The sequence below is a fragment of the Gavia stellata genome, chromosome 6, assembly GCF_030936135.1.
Source record: "Gavia stellata isolate bGavSte3 chromosome 6, bGavSte3.hap2, whole genome shotgun sequence".
NCBI classification, from domain to species: domain Eukaryota; kingdom Metazoa; phylum Chordata; class Aves; order Gaviiformes; family Gaviidae; genus Gavia; species Gavia stellata.
Genome location: NC_082599.1, coordinates 8,058,688 through 8,082,754, shown reverse-complemented (window position 1 = coordinate 8,082,754; position 24,067 = coordinate 8,058,688). Strand labels below are relative to the sequence as shown.

Sequence of the window (24,067 nt, the reverse complement as noted above, 5' to 3'; positions counted from 1 at the left end):
AAGCTTTGTATACATAACAGGATGAGTCATCACTGGAGAGTTCTGAAAGTGTTTGGCATCCCGAAGAACCCTTTTATATGTCTGTGCTGCACAAAAAAGTATTTTTGTCATGAAACTCTGCCTTTAGAAGTATTGCAATAACTGGAAGCTTTAGGGGAGGGTTTTCTAATGTGGCCTAAATCTTGACTTACTATTATTGTTTTAAAAATATTTTGGTATTCTTAGATCTTCCTGAATAATAGGATGAGAATTTCTAAGTAGTTTGTTGGCTGTTAATTTTTTTAAGATGTGGCTTCAGACGTACTTCTTTTATAAATCTGTTTTTAAGAGTGTGTAATAAGAGCTTGACTGTTTTCCTTAGCTTTAATGCAAGAATTAAAAATCTGGTTGTAGGGGAATGCTGTAACTCATTTTGCTTTATTCAAACAGGGTGCTTGTTGTAAACCCATAGTAGCTGCTTATCTGAGTCGCACTTATTTTAAGTACATTTTCTTTTGATACAGTTGTTGTGTAGAAGAACTGGTTGGCCTTGGTAGTTTCTGTTGTGTCTCTTAAGAAGTTAATATCTTATAACTTACAGGTTTTTCTTACGTGTGTTAAGAACATCCGTAGTTGCTGTCCTCACTCAGAGCAACTACTTGATAAAAAGAAACAGAAATGTTTCTTAGTGTTTAAGGTGATCGTAAGTCATGTATCAGACCACCATTGTATTTTGCCCATCATTCTTCCTAATGATCATATAATATTCAAGTGTGTGCAAGGTAGCAGATTCTGAATTTTGCAGCTGGTGAAATAGGGTAGCAAATTTATTTTTATCTGTGATTTTTAGGAATGTATGAAATTTTTCAGGGTTTTTTTCCCCTGATTCATTTTTCAGCAGTATATCTTCTAAGGCATGCTGTAATTCATTTAGAAAATCAAAGCCATTGATTGCTTCTTTCATGCCTTCTAGTACTGATGATATAGATGTATTTATTAGGTATTAAATTGAACAGTTTTAATTTTTGTGATTTATTTTGAGTAAACCTGAATATGAAATTTATGGCAAAGGAAACTGGAAAAAAAGCACAGGATTCTTCAGAAGAAGAATTCATGAAGAAGTCTTCAGAACTTGTAGTTTTTCATCCAGAAAAAAAATAATGCTTTCATAATCATTTAGAATTGCATAGGCTTTTAATCCAAATTATCTGAATGATACTGATAACAGAAAACATAAAAGGCAGAAGGGCTTTCAGACAGTCCTTGAAAAAGAACATAGGTTAATTATTCAGCACTGCACATGCAAGTGTGGTAGTTTTGAGGCAGGATCCCGGACTCATGTACTTTCATTTTACTGTGCATATCCAAAGCTAAGCATTTAAACAGTTCTTTCATTTGGTTTGGAAGTGAAACAACAGAAATTTATTTAGCTAACAAAGTTCATTTTGGTGATAGTTTTTATTTAAGCTTAGAATTAGTTCAGTGGCATTGCTAAGCAGTGCTGTTTAATGATAGCACACTTCTGTGGTTTTTTTCTTTAAGTTGAAGTTCTTAGGCTGTGTGTTACCAGCTTAGTGTCACTCTACAATAAATTAAATGTTGGATTGTGCTAATGTGGGGTGTGTCTAGTGAGACTGAAGCCCTAGTTTCTTTCTATTTTCCACGGGAAGCTAAACCTCAATTTTTTAATTTCATTTTTGGAAGAGGTAAACCCTCAACATATTTGCAAATTGGGTCATAGAATTGGATATAAGAAAATAAGGGGTTGGGGTGTGCCTGTATCTAAAGAAGGTAAAATTTTTGGTGTTACTATTAATTTTATGTTTACCTGGCATCCTGGCAGAGCTCTTGAGAGGAGCTCTACTTCAAAATACTGTACTTTCTCCAACAAAACATTATTTCCAGCTGTTCAGATGAGGAAAGTTTCCCTTGGGGACATTGAACCAACCACGTTACCTTTACTGTAGGTTCTGGATGTGAAGAAGAGAACCGGTATTTGTTCCTCTGTGAGATGACTTCATGTGCTTGTTTTGCAGCTTGTTGGACAGAACATTGGCACCTGAAATTTCTGGGTATTTTAGATTTTCTCCCAAGTCTTGAGAATTAAAGTATCCTAGAATATCCATTTTCCAATATGCTGAATGCTGCAGAGCCCGGAAGCCATTATAACTTTGTTAAGTTTGCAGTAAAAAGGCATTTCTAGTGGAGTCTGTCATTGAAACAGAACAAAGATACATGGAGAAGGTGGTGAAGGTTATTGAAGGTTTCCCACCTCATCGCTTCTGAGGAACTGTTCCCTGGTAATTTACTTACCCATGTTTTGTTAGTAATGGAAACTTTCTAGTTAGCTTTATATTCACAGGGCATTTAAGGCCACGATTCCAGAGATCTGTTCTGCTGGCAGCAGTGACTTAGGCAGTCGCCTTTTATTGCAGCTGCTCAGCCCTGTTCTTCTGCCAGTGCAACTGCTAGCATGCCTGCGTGGAGAACCTGGCTGCGAACTCGCTTGTGACAGTATAACCTCAATTTGTAAAGGGTACGTGCAGCTTACGTGTTACTTCAGGTGAATGTTTGACCATTGTCCAAGTCCTGTTAGTTTTGCTTTGACCTATGGTGGCTTTTTGAAGCGTTACGTATAAAGCTATTTTTCGTATTTGTGGATTCTCAAGTAGAATCATAGTATTCACAGAAGCAGTGTGCTTACTAGGAAGAGGTCTCTTTGATAGCAATTGGTTTAAAAAGAAAATGTTTTGGGTTTTTTTAAGTTTTTGTGGTTTTGTCGGTTTTGGTTTTTTTACTTAGTCTTTACCTTTTTTAGCTTCAAGGTCGATGTTCCCCTTCACTTTTTATGGTGTAGTTTTACATAGGGGAATTTGTGCTTTTATAATTTTTTTCTAGTTAACAGGATTCTTGATAAAATTTTAGATCTTGTAAAATTTTAACCTTTGTCAGTAATTTAAGATTTTAAATGCTTCAGATATGCAGAAAAAAGACAGGATTTGGTATAGTATTAACATCTTTATCACGTCAGTAACATATAGTCAGCAATCAAATAGCTCCCGTTAAAACAGCCTACATCTGTTTTACTTGCCAGTGAACTAAACCTTCCACAAGTCAAGGCATGCCCTGTCTAGGCTACACACTCATCAAATTTAAATTTTGCAATGAATAATGTTGTTCAAAATTATCTTAGTACTTTTAAAAAGTTGAGATCCAGGAACCCAGCTTTGGGTTATCTTTGTGAGAATTTTGTGCAAAAAAATAGATTGCTCAAGATAACAAAAAAAAAAAGATAAAAAAATAGGTTGCTCAAGATAACAGGTGTCTAAAGAATTCATGGTGTGATGTGTTAGTGCTGAGCTTTTAAAGATGAGGAAAAAAGTGTTAATAATTCATATATTTTACTTATGGTAGTTGCAGCACAGTTTAGAAAATGATAGGTACAGGTACTCTGTAAATGTTTTGTGGAAATTTTCCTTGAAAAATCAATACAAATTGAGCTGCAATTCCAGTGCGTTTGAAATTGTTTGTATTCAAGAAACAAGGAACGAAACCCATCTGAAAGATTGGAGCTGGGTAGAAGCAGTTAATGGCAGACTGTAGGGATTAGTGTTGGGTTCAGCCTTGCTGTTGTTAATGAGCTGGAAGAAGGCGGAAGCAGCAAGATAATGGTATTGACAGACAGTATGGAGGTAAATGGATTTGTCAACACAAGGAGAGAGCAAATGGAGAGGAACATAGGTTAGGAATATACAAAATATAGGAAAAGGAGAAGGAGGTTCCCCACAACCTCCTCTAACAGATAAAGCAACCACTATTGAATCAGTTAGGGCTGATGGGTTTTCCAAACACGGCGCTGATGAGAGCGAGATCTTGCAGTAAAATAATGCTGAAAAGGGACAGCAGATAAATGAATGCTTTTCACAGATCGTATTTTAATTACCTCAAATATGTTATGAAGGTGAATGCATTACCGTTTGTGAAACAGCTAGACTTCATGTTGATATGAACAACAAGCATGTCCACAGGATAGTGCTGCTTTGAGATATCGGTTAATGCTCACGCCTAAGTTTAAATAAAATGTGTCATGGGGGAGGAAAAAAAAAGTGTTGGCAAAATCTAGTAGTTCAGAATTGAGTATATTTAAAACTAGCAACTTTCTGGTTTTGTATTAAAAATATTAAACTTACTTTATCTTGTAGGCGGAGGTGTAACGGTAACTGTGCCTTTTAGGAAGAGGTTTTTTTCTATATTTCTGGAACTTTGAAAACAAAGTTATGTTGAGAGAAGAGAAGGCATTTTCATAACGTACCATTTTTTAGAAATAATCTCTATAGTCCCCAATGGGTGAAAACACGTAATAGTTATCATCATTCTAAATAAATAAATAAAATTATCCACTGTTCAGGTGTCCCAAACGTAACCTCAGCTGTTCTGCAGACACAGACATGGAGACTAGACTAGCAGCATTTACCAGCTGTAAGAGCTATGCTGCACGTAAAGGGTTTTCACATTTTATTATGTGGGAGGGATGATGTCAGTTTGGTTGATTATGCCCCTTTCAAGCTGCTGTGATAATTACCTGCTTGTTACCAGAAGTGTCGAACCCATTTTCAGTTCTTGTTTGCTTTTGCTGTCATGCCCTAATTGCTACATAATTTTGTCCCTGCCAATTGCTACCTTGGAGTTGAATTTTACAGTGGAAAAAGTTGTAAGGAGCAATAAAGTCATTGTTTTTTAGATCGCGTAATTTCAATAGAATATTTTATTATGCTACAAAGTATATTGAAGTACATGCTGCTTACTTCTGTGAGACAGTGAAATCCTATGGTTCCCGCTGAAATCAAGAGGATGTGGAAGGCGTGACTTTTTGGGAGAGCAAGTCCCTTGCTGTTGGGATGGCTGTAGTTTGTGCCTCGATGGTTAAAAATGGAAAAATGAAGACGCGTGGAGAATTGATGGCTTCTAACTTTTTATTTTTATTTTGGAAATATATTTATTTAGTACATTCTTTAGAGGCAGAAACTCTTAAGTTTGGTGTTTTTTTCTTAATCCTTCCCTTCTTTTTCATCCTGTCTCTTACCTGCCATGTGAGTTTCAGAAATTGCCTTCAATGTAGATATTGGGTCACCTGATGTGATCCTTTATTCATAGTTTTCTATAAAGATGTAATGTAAGTGAGTTTCTTTAAAAGGTGCTGGGCCTAACAGTGTTTTATATTCTGATTAAAACTATTCGTTTGAATTATTCAGTGGAATAAAACCTACAGTAATTGGGTTAAGGGCTGGCTGACAAAGCACTTTGTTGTCTTTGCGAACTGTTGTTGCCTTGCTTTGGGTTTTTTGGGTGGGCCTCCGGCAGTGAAGTCTGGTATTAGTCAGTATTAGTAACAGTTACTGCTAGTGAAATCTACATATGGAATGACGTGGATGAGCATAGGGAAGAGGCAAAAGTGGGTTTTGGTTTGAGTAAGCACAGTTAAACAAAATGCACTTCAACATAAGAAGAGGAATGGTGTCACCATGTAGAGGTGTAGGAAGGGGGCTGCAGCCCAGAAAGACGCATTTCTGGAAAGGGATTTAGAATGTGGGATGTTTATGGCTCTGTCCTGAAGCTCTGTTTATCGCAGAGTTTGTGAGATTGGCTGCTGCCCTATTTAGTGGGATTCTGGTATCCACAAATAAAAGACTGAAATGTTGGTGAGAAGTCATGAAGCAGACCAAAGATTGTAGAAAGCTTGGAGAAAATTCCTTTGGTGAGAAAGGTAAAGGTGCTCAGTCTGTTCAGTTACGGGAGGGTGGGGAATCCAAACCCTGAAACTAAGTAGTAGCTTGATTACAGTGGATCATATCTCCAGCAGAGAAAATACTGAGTTCTTAAGGGTTCCCTAATGTAAGAGGAAAAGATAAAAGAGCCAGCGGTTGAAAACTGAAACCAGAGAAGTTCACGTAAGAAATGAGCACAAATTCACGAGGAGGAACAAACGACAAAGGGCACGGCAAAGTGAGTGCCTTTCTGAAAGATGGGCTTCAATCAGTTACAGTTATTGAGTGGTATTTACAGGTATTAGAGTAGCGTGGATAATGATTCTGGCATTGTATCCAGTGAGTCTGTGAGCCGTCGGATTTCTGTTTTGATAGCACTCTGTTTAGCAGCTTTTTCATGGTGGTGTAATAAATGTTGAACATCTTTGTGCTCAAAGATTCTTCCCAAATGTAATCTTTAATACATTGATCGCAAAATACAAATGGTTTCTAAGATTCTGAGGTCACAGTATAGCTCAATTGTAATTCTTCTGTCATCATGAAGGCTTTCAGGTACTTTAAGGAGACATTTCAGTGTGCAAAAACAGAGCAAAAAAAGAAATCGGTTATGCAGAAGCAGTACTGTAACAAAACCTAATGGTTTTACTGCTGAAATTTATGTGTGGCCAAACTGAACTAGCCCCTGTTCTGTCCTGTCGTGATACCCAGACAGTACTTGGGTAAACCTGAGTAGCCTTAGGGCCACTGTAAGTTACAGCTAGCTGTATGCGCTTCCCTTGGCAGTGTTGTCTTCACAACTGGTTGCAAGTATAGCTGGTGCAGAGCTGCTCTGCCAACTTTTGATACCTGGAAGTATTTCTGAAAGGTTTGAGACAATTTTTGAGGCTATGTGGTCTGGTGAGTAGAACTGAGCTTTCGTGCTGTAAATGTTAATTAGAAGCATATGTGTATATGTAAAAAGCAAGCTGAAATAAAAGTATAAATATCTAAGAAGCTGTCATTCCAGAAGGTCTATGCTCAGAAAAGATTAGGTAAATATACAAATAGTCCCATTATAAAACAGCTTCAGGATAATTTCTGATTATCTTCATTCCTTGTTTTTCTGGTGACTTCTGAAAAAAGTTACGAAGCGAGTGATTCAGATTGTAATTTCCAAATCCTTTAAGACAGCATAGCTTACATCATCACCAAAAGAAGCTTCACTTGCTTCATTCCCTCTCCTCCTTCTCTAGCAGCTCTTTCCTATCACTGCTCTTCTCCCTTGCTGCTTCCAGCACAAATGTTCATGAACCTCCAATGAGAGAAATAAGCTGATCTGGACGAAAATTATCTCTGTTTTGCTGGGTACACATTCAGTCTGTGTTAATTCTTAAACTTTGTTTTACCATTATTTCTAGCGTGTTTGAATCTTGAACATTTTGGCGTTTTTCTCCATACTGAACATAAATTTTGAGAATTAATTTCCTACTACCTTAAAAACACATTTCCTTGCCTGTTTAAACTGAGGATATCTGTGGAACTGGAGAGAAGTCACAGAACTTGAGGACCTTTTGCAACTTGCAGTGCAGTAAATGGAGTATGCTTACTGCTTGTGTGTCCTTGGATGGTGGCCTCAAAGGAACTTGACCTGGAGGTATCAGTTGGTCCTCTTGGATGACTTCCATTGTAGTAGTTGCTGTAACAAGGTTTGCTGGATACGTGCCCCTATCGTGTGACACAGATACAATTTTGTTTATAACTCTGACCTGTATCATATGACGTAGGCTGAGCAATAGATCATTCTTTTGGTAGGACTTCTGTCACAGCCTGATCTCATCTCATGCTGGGGGGTGTGAAGGAGATGATCAGGTAGTAGAACTCCTCTAGCATCAAGTGCTGGAAGACCCATCTACTTAACTTACCTTTTTTCAGGTTTTTCTTTAAAGGCATATTAAAGACATGAGGGAATAACAGTTTTTGAAAAATACTGTGGATTTATGTGTTTAATCTTAATGGACAGAAGACTGGCATGGAGAAGAAAAATGGAGAAAGTAGCTTGGTATGGTTTGTAATGGTCTCAAATAAAAAGAGGTGAAATTTTGAGAACATCGGTGTACAGCAAAGATCATTGTCACAAAGAAAGATGGTAATTTAACAGTCCTTTGAACAGAAGATTAGAAGTTCTCTCTTGTAATTATTTAGGGCTATTTGTAACCTAGCTGTAATTGTCAGAAGGCAAGTTTGTGTCTCCAGGTTAGAAGAATCCTCTTCAGGGGTTGAAAAAAGTGTTAAGACAGTTTTCGTTTAGCAGAGTGCAGCGTTTCTGCTGTATCCATGCCCCTAGAGATTGCTGTGTCTGTTTATACGGAAGCTTTTAAACATGTTTGAAGACTTGTATTAGTTGTCATTGTGCTTTGGAGCATTGCTTATTATGCTACTTGTATTGTTGTTTATATTTCACAGTAGTATTTCCAGAGTTTTATTTACTCTAGTATAAAAATAGTTTCCACGATCTGGCTTTTAGGATTTACTTCTAGTTTGAAAACAATTTTGGTAAAAGAAAAACAATTTATGTGAATTATAAATTTACACTGACACCCATCTGATTACATTGCCCGTTTTCTTTTCAGGTCTATTTTTATTCTGAGGTTTTCCAAGCCTTCTGAATAAGTTTTAATGGATTTTTAATTAGCAAACAGATCTTGTGTTTTTCCCTTTGGCTTTCTTAGGTTTAGCAGTTTTATTGAAAGAAAAATATTTCATAATACTTGTTGACATTATCTGAAATACAAATGTATTTCTTTATAAGAAGCACTGAGGGTGCTAACAGATGGAAAAGATATGTGGTGATCTGACTTTCTTTTCTGTTGTGTTTTTTTTCTTGTCTAAATCCATTTTAGATTGGTAATGACAAACTGTAGTTAACACGCAAGAACTACTTTTCTTACATGCCGTCAATTAATTTGGGTATTATTAAGAAAATTCTACCTAATGTGTTCTAGGTCAGCATCTTGCATAAAAGCAGGTTATTTATATCACTTTGCATACTGCCGTTCCTTTCATGTCCTGATCCTTCTAGCTTAAGCTTGCAGACGTGTTGGGGAAAGCAATAGGGAAACACACCGGTAATGTTGCCGTAGGTTTTTCATCGCCTTTTGTGAACAGAAGCTCAGGTGCAGTCGGAGGACGGACGCCTTTCTCAGGGAATCCTGTAACACCCATCTGAGGAACAGACAGGTGGAATTTTTTTGTGATATTGGTTGGATCAGAAATATTTCGAAAGCATAAGAATGAATGGAGTTATTTTCCATGTAATCTATGGGAAGACTTGTGTTTGCTCTTAGCTCTAAAGACACCAGTAAAACTGATTTGGGACAAAAGATACTGAGCTTTATTTGATGAGAAAGAATGAGATGTTCTGAGTTGACTGATGCATTTTGATCGATGTAAGATACGGAAACCTCTCAAAATAATGTCATGTGAGCAGGATTTAGTTTCTCTTAAAGAGGTGAGAGTTGAATATTTGCATTGTTTTTTGATTATCCTAACTGAATTAACAATGACTAAAAAGAATGGTTAGAGCTTTTTATGATCATTGTATGCAGACTGTACTTGCTGGGTACAAAACCAATTTTTTGAGTAAAAACTTCAGTACGAGATCATTTGGTTGTTTGTATACCTGCATTGCGTGTGGCTGGGTATTATGGCAGGCAGCACCGTCTGCACCTGCACTGAATATATCCAGTGAGAATATTTAACATAAGCAGACAAATGCATTTTGAAAGAATCTTCACAATCTTACTGTGGTAAGACTCTGGCAGACTGCAAAGTTTCAAAAGGAAATCTTTGAAAATGACTCTTAATTAACGGTGCTAAAATTACAAAAATCTGTTCAGAGACCAAAACTTCCAACAAGTTCCAAGTACTTGGCAGCTGTTTCTCATGCATGATGACTCAGATCTGCTGAATTTTATGTACGGGATCTTGAAATCACCAGACATGAGAATTACAGCCCTTACCATTGTATTGCCACCTTTATTGAGAAGAGAGTAGCAGGGAACCCTGCAACATATGAAAGAGCAAGTAGCTGGATAATTCTTAATTCTTCCAAAAGGCAAGAGCTTGGTCCTGTCGTGGGTAAAAAATTTTAGGCATCATGGCTGTCGAAAGATTGGAGGAGTTAAAGCTTCCCATAGCCGTCGTCATGGAGAAACAAATCTTGTGTTCTGATGCAAGTGGATGCTGTTTTGCTTCCCATCAAGAAGACAGTGTTTGGTGCAATAGCATATTTTGATGCCGTTTTGTTTATTTAAGGGAAGGAGAAGTGTGGACAAGTACAGTGTTTGATGGTGCAGGTGCACATGTGAAACTCCTGCGAAGGTTAGCAGATTTGTGTTTTTGACAATGCCAGTGGTCTCTCAACTGTTAGTGCTGCCATTTCATTCTCCTTGCCTGTAAAAATAGAACATGTGAAATCATTCAGTGGTCTTGATAAGCATTGTTTAGCAAATTTATCTTCATAAGCATTGCTCAGCAAATTCATTGAAGAGCCTCACGCGAACTGTTGTCCACAGGTGTCATAAGAATACAGCCATTAGCAAGTCTAGAGCCAGGTAGATACACAGAGCTAGCTGGGGTTGGAAACCTGCAGATGGCTCTGCTTGTAGCTGCTGGTGCTCCCAAAGATTTGTCTAATTTGGTTCCAGAAAAGGTTTTAAAAAATAGTGCCAGTGCTGAAATTCTAGTATGTTGGTTTGCATCATTTTAATAGTGAATATGGCTAAGTGCATTGGTAACAAATGTGTGAAGGATATATTTTGTGCAGAGCTGCAAATACATAATATGTCAGAAGGTTGTAATGCATCAGAAATTTTTTTGTAATATAATTATTTTTGAAACTTGTATAATGGTTAAGGTCTGCATGTAAAACTATAAACTGCAAGTCAGGCAATGAGACTGCCTATCAATGGGAAGGTAGTTCTTGAGAAATAAGAACCTGTAGCAACTTTTGATGCTGTATATTGCTCAGTTAACATGACAGATATTTGACTAAAAGTAATTTTCGCTTACAGAATTTATAGATGTCTAAAAAGTCAGTTTGAAAAGTAAAAAGAAAGCTGAAAGATCTGAAAGCCATTTTTATGATTTCTCAATCAGTTATTAGAGATTTCTCCAAACTGAACAGTCCATACATGTAGGTCAGGGAACCTGGCTTCATGCCTTTAACATGAAACTCAGATTTTCTCATGTAATGGTGTCACAAAAAGGTATGCAGAAGTACATTGCAGTGTAGTAGCCCTAGCCTCAATACTTCAGTCTGTAACTGGCTGTAGCAGAGCTGTGACTCCATGGGTATTTTATGGGCTCCTGTGAAGAGTTTATTATTTTGTGTGCCTGCGACTGTTATTGATAATGATTCCTCCTGGGTTGGTCCTTGGCTGCTGTGACCCTCCGTCTCTCTTTCCAACCCACTGAGGATGTTCCCAAATGGTTAACAAGTTGGGAAGAAGATCTCATGGCCTTGTTAGTAAGGCTCTGTTTCAGCTAGGGTAGTCTTCATCTGCTCTATCTTTTAGAAGAGCAGTTCCACACTCAAACAGAACAACTGTAACTTCAGGGAAGAGCAGAGAAAATGCTGAAGACAGTCGCTTTGGCCAGACCAGCCTCATCACCCAACAGAGTGTAGCTTCAGGCTCCTGGATCTGGTAGCCTTCTGCAAAATTGAGTTGAGATTAAGATTTTCCAACAGTGAGATGACATTCCTGTTACAGTAATTATGCCTCTCTGATTCGGGTAGACAGTTCTGACGAGTGCCTGCTGGCAGGACATCCTGTTTGCCTTTTCTCCATCTCCCATGGAAAGTAATTATGCTCCAGTATTGGCCTGAGAGCCCACATAGTGCAGGTAGCTATGCAAGAGCAGTTGAAGTTGAAAATACAAATAACCGAAACTTTACATTTACTTAAACGTACTAATTCATTTGACGTTTAAATTGTTGTTAGCACTGTGCAATGCAAATTCGTTTTGACACACGGTATTTTACTCAAAACCTGTTTCGGGACAGATTTTTTTCTTCAAGAGCTCTGCATTCATCAGTTCATTTCCCTTCTATTAGCTTACTTTTCATCAACAGTGACTGTACTCTAGAATGAGAGCAGAGATGCATCTCCGACATTCAGTACGAATAATTATTAAAAGACCCTATTTGCCTTTCTTTGAGTAGCATAGGAAATCTTTGACAAATCTCCCTTTCACAGGGGAGTACTGGAAAAGTTTAGGTAAGAATCGTCAAGCGGAGGCTAGGTTCTTTTCCTGCTTTTTCTCAGACATCCCTGATCTCAAGGGCTGTAATATTTTTTTATTTCAGATGTTTAGTGCTCTCAGTGGTAACTGTATAAAATACAGATGTGAAAAAAGTTTCAGCTCTGAACACATTACAGCCTGAGTGAATGAATAATGTCTTTTAGATCGTTACTGGTTAAAGGAGATGTAAGATGGGAAGTTGCAATGTTTTGGTTTTAAACGTAAGCTGGGTCGCTTCTCTTTGATGTAGTAATTTATGGAAAGATAATAAATTAGAAGAATTAAGAGACACACTTTTCTTTGATTGTACCAGGAGACTAATAGGCAATATCGAGTATTTTTTTGAGATCTTTTAATAATGAAACCGAAGGTTGAGCAAGTTCTATAATGAGATTGTAATAAGCCTGGTTCTGTTGATGTTAAATAAAAACGGTTTCCTACAGTCTTTCACTTCTCTCTATTACTAAAAAGTCAACTTTTTTTTGCCTTTGCATCACTTGTGATGTTTCTGTTCCACATCTTTTCCATACATTGGGGTCCTTCTTTTCCATACATTGGGGTCATTCTGCCTTTAGTATACACATATCTAATATAAGAAGTAAATAGGAAGAAAGTACATGTTGAGTTCTTTTTTTTTATAACATGCGAAAAAAAATGTTGTGCAGGGCAAGTGCAGAAAATATTTTCCCCTGTTACTGATTGCTCAGTTAAAAAAATCCTCTTAAGAATCTTTTAAATCCCAGTCAGTTTGAAGCTGGAGACAATATGATAGCGAGTTTCCTATTTTAGGCTTGTTAGTGTTTAGAGCTATTGAAATTGTTCTAGCTAGCTGGCATCTGCCTTGCTTCCAGAGCCATATTGTTCATTTTATCCAGACTTGGATGTAGAATTTTCTCAATTCTTGTAAGTAATAAGGTCTGCATTGAAAAGCAGTGTTCAGAGAGGGAGAAAAAATCCCTTTCTTTGTAGATATTTCCTTGAATTGATTCTTACTTGCTTGGTGGAGTTCCCTTTGCATGGGCCTATGAGCTGAACCTTAGGTACTCTAGCTTACAGTTAAGCACAGTTAAACTTTTACAGCTGTACTTACGACTTATGGTTCAGAAATAGTGGGAGCATGTGCTTTTGCACACCTGTTAAAAAGATTCTTGAAAAGACTGTAACAGCTTTCACTTGTGAAACTGTCGTGTGAACATTAATTAGTTACCAGCCGTGCTGACGGCAGCACTAATTGAACCTTTTTATAGATCATTCCTGTACCATCTTCAAGGGTAAGGCTGCGGACAGATGTTCATTTAACAAGACATCTGTGCTGATTTAGGATGTTACTGTATCCCAGATGTTACACCGCTTTTTAAGGTTATTGGCCCCATTTTATATATTTAGTACCATCATTGTGCTCAGCAGTTTGCAAAGTATAGGAAGGAAGGTAGTTTCTCCCCTGAACGATCCAGAGGTTTTAGCATTTGAGAAAGAGAGGGAAACTCTGGAGCGGTTCATATGTTCACATTCTCATAAGCCTGAAACAAAATGCACTGGATTAGTAAGGTAGTTTCCACCTGAACAAATCGTCACCTGCTTTCATTGGGAGCAACTTACAGAGAACTTGCAGAAACTGGTGTCTGGCCATAACTTCTGGGTAATCATAAACTAGCAGCCTGGCGGTGACAGGCATCTGAGGGTAGTAGCTTTGTCAGTTATTTCATGTGGTTCCAGGAGATGTTGGCCCATGGCCTCATCACTGCTCACCTTGTGGAAAGAATGAGTAAGATCCAAGATGTACTTTTGACCTACATTGGACTCGTCATGTTACGGTGCTATTGCTGTCACCTTTAAAACAAACCAAACCAAACCAAAACCCCAAACGTGCAAAAAATGTCATGCATTTAAAAAAAAAAGAAAGGAGAAAAAAAAAAGACTAAAAGTAGTAGTATCTGATTACTGGCAGGTGAATAAGACACTTTTCCATTGTCTCCCAGCGTTGTGCATCCGTGCTGCTTTCCGTGCAATTCAGCAGAAGCCGCTCAGGTGATCTTCCAGTGTTGGCGAAGTTGGCAAGGCTTTGAGACAGCCTCAGCAAGGCTTTCCACCAGAGCGGAGGGAGTACCTAATGCCCTGCTGAGCCCTGCAAAAGGTTTTTCTGGGCTCTTTTACCTTTGGGCTAAAGTTAATTAGTTGCTTACACAGAGAAGAATTACGAGATTTTTGTTTACTACCGTCTATTTAAAGATGGAGATTAATGAAAGGCATTAGCTAAGAAAGCTAATTGATAACAAATTCAGGAGTGGGTCACAAAGGATTTTGATAAATGACTCTATTTTATGCAAATATGAGTAAAATTATTGTAGACAGTAATTATATTCAACTGGGGTCCTATATACGTAAAAAAGCGTAGTTTTGTCTTTCCTTGACTTAGTTTCGTGAAACGCTGCATGTGCTTTAAATGCTTAAAGAAGTTATATTTCTCTCAGTGGATCTGTTCTTTTAAACATAGATAGAGGCGGTTTTGTTTTTTCCTTCTAAATTGAGCTCCGTTGTAGGAAAAAGACAAGCGAGAAAGCCAATCGCGGAAACCTTGGCAGCAGTTCAGCCTGTGTATCGAGCCCGCTGCCTGTTGTACTGACTAATATTTATTGTTGTTTTCTTGGAGAGTCCGTATTGGTCAGGCTCTGCCTGTACATTTTGTTCTTGGTTTGTAAGCTGTTGGAGACGTGGCTCATCTGTGTTCGGTACTTCTGCCATCACGAGCTGATGGGGTTTCTGCAATGATATGTAAAAGCATGATGTAGTTACCCCTCCTAGTAAGAGAGTTTGGGACTGAGCTTTGAGATCCAGAGCAGAACGGAGGTTGTAATGTTCAATATAGCAATTACAGGTCGGTACTCTCTGGCTTTGTGTCAGTGAAGGGGAATAGTCACGGGCCGTTGTTCCGTAATTGTTTTAAGGCAGCAAAAGCTGGCCCTGCCGCTGTCTTGCTCCAGCAGCCTTTTCACATCCTCCTTCAGAAGGATGAACTTCAGAAGAAAAAGTCAAGTCCCAGGTGGAGAACAGAGCACAGGTTGTTCTTCCCACTGTATTTAAGGGGGAGTGGAATACGTAAATAGAAAAATAAAAAATGTGCAGGGTTCGTCAATGGAAAAATCTAGTGTTATGCAAACCAGCTAAAAGCTTTATGTATAAAACTATTAAATAAAATGTATAAGCTTAATGCAAATAACATTAAACAATCTGTTCTCATGACAAATATTGATTGCAACAATCAGGTGTGCTATATGGCCTTCTCAAATGGCATTTTCTGTGGAAACATTAAATTATAGTCGTCAGTACAGTGTATATTTGACTGTTTTGTGACTTGAATTATTTTTTTCTCTAAGCCAAACATAAATTTGTAGGCTATAAAATCTCTTCTGATGATAGTAAAATGAATGGAACTAGCAAAAATAAGCTAATGATATAATCTGGTATTTTTTCCACCACTTCTTCAGTTTTATTTAAAACCTGCACAGCATTATGAAGGCTTTTTGTAGAATATTGGGGGAGGGGAATGGCAAGAAAACACCAGACATAGTTGTATCTTTTGCTGAAAGAAGCAATTATGTTTAATTAATTGAAGCGTCTGATTTTCCTTAGTGTTAAATAGGTTGCTAAAATACGGTAGGGAGTTTGAGGAGTGAATACTGCTCTTGTTTAAACGAAATGTTTAAAAAGGCTTTGTTGAGGTACTTGGGTGTTTAATACATGCAATGTAGTTTTAGTAGAAAATCTAAAGCTCTATGTAAATTACTAAATAAACAAACAGTTATCATCTTCCACTATCACCTATAGGGTTGTGTTGTAGAATACTTAAATGGGGTACTTTCAGAGAAAGCAGAATTATCATTTACGTTTGTGATGATTTCAAAGTAATCCTGGTTTAGTAAAAACTTGTAACTTTGTGTTGCAGATGGATAGTTGGTAGAAGACTAATTGGGATAGGATTTAGAAATAATCCCTGTTCTTAGCTGGTTGTGTTCTGTAAAGCTTTTGAGCATTCCTGCACCAAGGGAAGTGATTTCACTTACCTGCATTCCCATCCTTTTATTCAGTGCTGGCTGATGTGCTGGGATGTTGCGAAGAACTACAAGAAATGTAATACTTCAGAAAACAAGAGCATTTGCCAGCTGCATTGTTTTTCTAAGTGTTAGAAGAGCGTTACCTCTTTCTTGCTGTATCTCTGTCTTGCGGGAAGAACCTATTCTGTCCAATGAGTATGATGATCCATTTGCTGTACTCCCTACTCTTCATTACAGATGGGAATAAATCTGTGTGACGATCCTAGATGCTGCTGAGAGAAACATTCGTGTCCTTACCACTTCCAAAACACGTGTCCACCTTCCGGTCAGCTCACCAACCGCTGTACGTGTGGATGGGCTGGCATGGTGGCTGAAGGGAGGAGTGTAATTCAGTTTCTTCTGGTGCAGTTTATTCTGGTTTAAATATTTGTGAAACATGGGTTTTAAGAAACTGCACTGGAAGCTTGTAAAGTGGCAAATAACTGAAGGGGATGCTGGCTTCCCTCTGGTCTACGAAGGCTATTACTTACGTTGTGTGTTATGTGTATGCTGTCACTGCTTATGGATAAGCAGGCAAGGGGAAAGACAGCCTTGTATCCCTAGGGTTCCCACTGTGCCCAGGTTTTGCAGCATTGTCCTGAACAAATTTCATAGGGATGCCAAGAAAAGTCCTTCTGTCCTTCATCTCTTCCTGCTTTCCCCTTCCTGCCAGCTCCTTGTAAATTGAGTGGTTTTTTTCAGGCTTTGGTTTGTGCCTCATTTTAATGCTTCTTTTCCTCCTTTGCAGAGACAAATGTGGTCCCGACACAATTTGAAGGGGTCGTCTTGTTAGGTAGTCCAAGACAGTAATTTCTCTTCTAGCAGGACAGCAATACATGTAGACTCAAAAGATGGTTCCAGTTCTGTGCAAGTTATCCTCTTTGATCCATGAGAACCAAAGGCATTGCACGGTAGAGTTTATTTTGTAGCCAATTTAGCACATCTAGTTCTGTGGAAAGAGTTTGCATAGATACAAGTATTTCATAGAGACTGCATGAAAAAAGGAAATGCTGGTTTTGGAATAATTTAATCACTTAAAAAAAACCCCACACCTTTTCCCCCCAACATAGAACTAAACCCAAACCTTTCAGAGTCCTCTGTGAAAGAGGAAGCGGAGCTGTTTTCTGTGCAGGGGGGCAGGCTGGGTGCCCGTGTGCTGGCCTGTGTGGCATCCTGATTCAAGGCATGTTGGTTGGGTGAATGGTTGCCTGGGAGCTCTGGGACATTGGAACCACCGAAATACCCCAAACCGCTCAGAATTTGTGTACTTGGAATCAGAAGCTCCCAGGGTCTCCCAGGCTTTCTGTCAGCATGCCAGGCAAGTTGCCAAGTAGCCTGAAAATTTGGGAGGCAAGGTGCCAAGCTCTTGGCACCCTTTCAAATGGGCTGCTGAACAGCTGGGAATCTGGATGCTTGGGCTTCTCAATAGCCCACCACGTTAGTTGCTGAAGAGCCAGGCAGGGAAAAAAGGCTGGAATTTGTGGCGCAAACCTGTCTGCTTTCCGTCAGACCTTGGTTGAAACTGAAACAAATCTGCTGGGTATTTTAGTTTTTATGTGCTGTCCTCATGTGATGACTTTTTTAATGTGATGACATTTATTCATCTCTCATAACATTTTATTTTATGTGTCAAAATATTTGTTTCACTGAAAATAATACATGTTTCAATTTAGTTGCTTTAGCGTCATTATTCTGTAGACATTTCTTCCAAGGCTGCTCTGAATGGACCGGTATCTATTTTATAGCATATGTAACTACTGGCCAGATTTTGGATTGGATTCTGTCATGTCTATCTATAGTTATTTCCTAGGCAGAGCAAACAGGATGCGTGTATCTTAAAATCCTGCTGATTTAATGTATTTTTTGATCAGTGAAAGTTTGTTACTGTATTTTTCTTGTAAGAGTAATCAGAAAAACTTAAGGGGCCAACTGCTGATTCAAGTGTATGTTGTTGAGAACATTACCTAGAACTGGGAAAAAGGGGAGGAAACTTCTGATTTGTACAAGACTTAAATCACGGGTTAGCTTAAATGTTACATAATTTAGTGCGGACATTTATCCCTCAAAATGAAATTATTTAAATCCTAATTTAAATTTAAAACTTCAAAGTTTTAAAAGGGCTTTTAGTTAAAAAGAATTTTCCCTTCTTACGTTTGCAGGCCTCGGAGTAGAGGAAAAACTGCAGTGGAGGATGAAGACAGTATGGATGGTTTGGAGGCAGCAGAAACAGAAAACACTGTGGAAACAGGTAATGAGAGTACAGTGTTGATGCTGTCTGGTTATTTATTGCTTTTGTCTCGGAAATGCATTTAATTATGCAGGACTTTGGTAGACAAGAAGTATTTCTTTAATTTTGTAGTAGAAAATATGCATTTGGCAGATATAAAAGAAAAAAACCCCAATATTATTTAAACCTATATTAATTAAAGCTATTTGAACCTATTGCTTTTAAATGGTCTAATGGGTATGCCTTCGTAGTGTAGTTATGTAAAGGCTCTTTTTCTGGTTTTGCAAGCCTGTATCTAACAAAAATACAAGCTCTGAAGTGGTAGCTGATATTTTTAGAATACTTGCCAAAATACAGTATTACTTATTGACCTGTATCTTCAGCTAGCTACAGCAGATTGTATACCAAAGGGATAACCGGGATAACCAAGTGTTAATGCTTCCTACTGCTGCTTAGGAAACAGGATAAATCTCTGTTCTTGCTTTTGTAAATATTTGTTATGATAGTACCCAAATGCTTCCGTTACCAGAGGGATCTCATTGTACTGGACCGAGTACTGTTGTAACAGTCTGTGAGTTCTGTTCTGGCAGGTTAAGAGTCTAAAGAGACAAGCAGATGAGCTAACACCCAAGATAAAGGCCGTAGTGAAGAACTGTCATCTCTTTGCCAGGCACACGTCTGTAGCCATTTGCCTGTTTTTAACCAGGGACTGAATATGTGTAGAAGGATGAAACCTGCCAGGAAGGATGAAGCCATGGCCAACTGGCGGAAGTTTGGTTTGACAGAAATAAGCCTTAATAATGCATTGAGACATAAGGGTTTATAAATTTAATTAGGTGGCCCTATATGTCTAAGGAGCAAATTGGAAGGAAGTGCAGAGGTAGTAACAGCAGAAACTGGTGGCCAGGGAGGCAATTGCATAGAAGGGAGTTGTCAAATTACTCTCATAGCTGCTAAGTAAAGGAAGTAGTTGTGAAGTCCTTAAAGATGAAGACAAGAATCTGTGGTTAGTGTAGATTCATACGCAGAACAAGTAGAGGACCTCAAAAGAGCCATTTTTGCAGCAAGATCTTACATAGACCATAAAGGAGTATGGTTGCAGGGGTGAAAGCCATAGAAGACGAGGCTGAAATTCTCAGGTGGATGGAGGATGAGCTTTGACTATATATGCTGGTCTCTTGCTTCTTACTTGCTAGATGGTGAACGATGTTGAGAAAGCTTTGTACTCGAGACTCTAGGCTTTGGGGAATGTCATGAGTGTTTAGTCACAACTTGTGTTGAATTTAAGTGTTGTTAATGGTTTGTGGAGGGAGTCTAGATTAAAGCTTAATACAAGGATGTTTCATCGTTTTAGTCTGTCTGTTGTTTTTCTGCCCCTGGTAATAAGCTGCTGGTGGTACTGAACTTGAGATGGTCTTTTCCAGCTTCTACAAGTAGGTAATTACCAGTTATTAAAGTTGAAAGTGAAAAACTTGTAGCAGGTATTTGTCTGTAGAAAAATAGAGTAGGGGAAAGGAGGGCTAGTTCTGATTGTGTCCTGTATTCTGTTTAATACTCTTCCTGTCTCGTGGGCTAGAAACAGTCTTACGAAGATCAGCAAAGGGGACAGAAAGTATGATTATAAGTGGTTAAGTTTTGTAAATTTAAAAAACCCACACCAAAAAGAAATTCTAGCTTAACAACTGCTGCTACACTACTGTGTAGGGGATTTAGTGATAGCTGTATTTTTTTGGCTTTACATGTCATTATTAACAAAGTTCCTCAACAGAGATCTGAGAGCAGATGTTACTTTGGAGGAGAGAGGGACACAGAGAATTAGTTTTAAGGCTTCAAGAGTGTATATAGATAAGTCTTTCCATTATCCTTCATCAGAATCATTCTGGCTGTCACACAGGGCTGATGCTCATTTCTAAAGGTACAGGCAGCAGTGGAACACTGTGCTAGAAATCCTGATAAAGACTCCGCTGGGTCTGCCACTGGAAGCGATGCACTATCACTTCAGTACTGAGCCCAAGATGGTTTTGCAAACTGTAGTCTGAAGTGAAAAGAAGCCTAGTAAAAATACGTAGGTCTGAAATCCCATTTTGACAGGGGGAACCAGAATAGACTTGAAAGAGCATTATCATGTTGAGCAGTTTGATAGAGACAGAATTGCAATCACATTATGTTAAAAGTTGAACACCATGTGACTTAATAGAGGTTTAATCATATTAATTGAAAAGGCTGCTGCCTCTAAAACTTAGTCTAAGTGCCTATCTGTGTTAATAATGAAGTGTGGGAGAAGGAGTAATCCCAGTTTGTTGCTCCATGTAAAACTGCGTTAATCAAATCGAAGTGTATTTATGTTCTAGTTTATGAATTTCTACTTTGACTAAAAAGGTCTTTTATTTTGTTTTCTTGCAAGTAGTGGACTTGCCAACAATTTGCTGTAGTAGTTGGCAAACCAAAACATAATATACTAATATTACAAAACACAGAATGAGATCATCTGAACGTATAAAAAACTCTTGACGTGCGACTTCTGACATACTTTGAGTCTCTGTATTTCTAGCTTCTTTTCCATTGTTTGATTCATGTGTTGAGTATAATCAGGAATTCTTTTACTGTGTGAGGTTTTTGTTTCTTGTTTATTTGGGTTTGGGAAGTTGTTTCTATTTTATTTGTGGAGTCTAGCATTACTGGTGCCCTTTTGTGAAGCACTGTTTTAATAAAATGAGAGAAATTCATGTTAATAATGTTGTATTTGGTGTAATGAGCACTACTTTTAGGGGAAGGAGCAATGCAGGAGGAATGAGAACTTTTCTCACAGGGACAGAAAGAGGAGATGTCCCATATAATCCCACCTAGAATAAAGAGGCGTTTTCTAGCTGCCGAATCTTTTGTGAGGAAAAAAGCAAGGGGGGGATCTATGTACTAAACATTATTTCTGTTCATAATGTTGACAGAAATGTTTGTTCAAAAGAAAAAAAAAAGGGGGGGGGGAGGAGCAAAAAGTCTTCCTGAAGTGGCTCTTCAGTAATGCTAAGGCACGGCCGTTCTAATGGCAGTCCAGGAAATAAGTTGCTACCCTTAACAAAACTGTAATCGCATATGTAAAAAGAGGCAGAATTGGAAGTGAAGTAGGGTAAGTTGTGCGCTGCTCTGATCATTTCAGTATGGGTTATTATCCCCGCCAACTAGTGATTTCTGAGCCCCGCCTAATTTCTGCCAAGTGTTATGTTCACTTTAATATAAATGAACATAGAATTCTTAAGGATGGCAAGAGAGGAATAGGGATTCGGAATTGGAAAAATTAACTTTTAGAATTTGAAAAAAGGTCTTTTTAGAGCTAAGTCAACTTTTTCCTAAAAAATGCTGCTGACAACTGCTTCTTGCAAACCTCGAGACAGACTACTTTCCTTTACTCACCAGCCCTCTCTCTGTTGCTGATTTCTTGGTTTCTCCCTTACTGACTGTTTTGCTTCTGAGCTTCATATTGGTCTTTCCAGTTGTCTGTTCCTTACCCATTTTTCTTCACTGTGGTTCCCACCAGTGACTTTACACAGGTATTTTTCTATCCAACCGCTACTGAGGAACCATCATTCCCGTCATTTTGGCACCCACAACATCGCAGAATGGTTGAGGTTGGCAGGGACCTCTGGAGATCATCTGGTCCCACCCCCTGCTCAGGCAGGGCCACCTAGAGCTGGTTGCCTAGGACCGTGTCCAGATGGTTTTTGAGTATCTCTGAGGATGGAGACTCCACAACCTCGCTGGGCAACCTGTGCCAGCGCTCGGTCACCCTCGCAGTAGAAAAGTGTTTCCTGATGTTCAGAGGGAACCTCCTGTGTATCAGTTTGTGCCCATGGCCTCTGGTCCTGTCAAGACCCAGCCATCGGCACCTTCCACCTTTCTAGCTATCAGTAAAATACAGTTTGTTGTAGAATACTGTGTTTTCCTGTAGGTCCACTTGTGTTGTTCCTTTCCATAAGAGGAGTTTTATTCTGATGAGTGAATCTCTGTAACGGCCAAAAAAACCCCAAACCAAAACACAAAAGTCTGGACAGCATGTGCCTCTGTGCGCACACGTATATGGAAATATAAAACTGCTAATCTAAAGAAAGAAATAATATAATATGTTCTGGTAAGCTTTCTGTAGGTTTGGTGGCCCTTTGCTATAAATGAAGACTTGTGTTCTGCTTCTTTCCCCCATCTTCTATTAGTTTCAGCAAGTTTCTGTACTTGGTGTTTTCTTGGTTCTGCAGTTAAGTTGGCTGAAACTGAATCCTGTGTCTTAATTCTTTGAATATTCCCTCTTTTTTTTGAGAACACTTGTGAAATACGTGACTCATCCTAGAGCCTGTAATTCTTCCTGTCTTTGTGTTACATGAAAATGTTGATATTCAGGCTCTGATTTGGAAGAAGTGCAATGAAATAGGTTTATTTTAACTGCTGAGTCTCTTGGGAAACTCATAGTAAATCCATTGGGTATTCTGTTTACTATCTGTACCATGCCAACCAATTCTTAAAATAAATCAGTACTTAGTAGCATACCCTTACCTCCTCGTGGTGTCTGGAGACTTCAGAATTGATAATACATAAAAGAATCTGGATGATTTTATCAACCGATAGCTTCTTGCTTGCGTTATCATCGTTAGTAACGTTACTATCCGACCCAGTGATGTTGCCTGGCCAGTTGCTTTCTTGTTGGACTTGACCTTAACTCCCTGAAGATAAGCCTTCCTCTGATCAGCCTCTTTTGTCTCTGGGCAAAGCACAGAAGAACTAGAAACAAACATTTCTCAGTGGAGAAAAGTTATCCGTGTAGAAGCTGCCAAAGAATTTTGGACTAATTCAGAATCTCATCAGCTTTGAAGCAGCCTGGAAAGCACTTCTCTAGAGAAAAAAATTACTGCAATATCCTACTTACTAGAGAAAATACAGTCACCTTTTGTACCAGCATGAAACATACTGAGCAGAGCCTCCCACAAAGACAAGTAAAGCACACCTGCGAGCAAGTCCTGGTTTGGGTGAATCAATGGCAAAAGCTCTCGTCAACTTGTTAACACGAAAGACCTTTTAAAATACACTTTGTGCTTTTCAGACAGATACTTTGGCCTTGTCACTGTGTCGCTTATCACTTCTAAAATTAATGAAAGGAAGAATTGACACCACTGAGGACATTGCCTGTAGATGGAATTTGTCCATAAATATTTGGGACAAATACGCGCTTAAAAATGTGCTTAAATACGTTTTAAGGCAATTAATATTCCCTGTACTCACTATAAAAGGAGTAGTTCCTTCTTTCTTACGCAGTTGATTCCTACCTGTCTGGCCACTGGGAAAACTAGCAGAACTGAGGCATGTTGCTATTATTATTACAAGCATCTTATTATTTTTCTTTGTATTCTGGTAATTTGTGTGTAATAAGGAAACCAGACACAGCAGGATGTTATTTGGTATTTGCCTTTAAATCATTACAGGCTTACTTGGTAATAACATTTATCATCATGCACGCTTAAAATGGGCCATTTAGAAAAATCTGATTTTTTTTCTTTTTCCTTCTGATTGATATCTCTTCTCGGGTGTTTTGAGAGTAGGTGGAATATTTTATAGTAGGTGGAATCTGTTACTTCCAAATAATAGGACAAGAGGAAATGGCCTCAAGTTGTGCCAGGGGAGGTTTAGACTGGATATTAGGAAACATTTCTTTACTGAGAGAGTGGTGAAGCATTGGAAGAGGC

General features: G+C 38.5%; 1 protein-coding gene across 1 annotated transcript in view; it reads left to right on the top strand.

The window, feature by feature from the left end:
- The window catches only part of KMT2C (lysine methyltransferase 2C), a 205,568-nt gene that overhangs the window by 30,605 nt on the left and 150,896 nt on the right, over window positions 1–24,067 (top strand). The window contains exon 2 of the mRNA XM_059818961.1: window positions 18,277–18,365. Within this exon, the coding sequence (XP_059674944.1) occupies window positions 18,277–18,365 (89 nt within the window). The remainder of the gene's footprint in view (window positions 1–18,276; window positions 18,366–24,067) is intronic.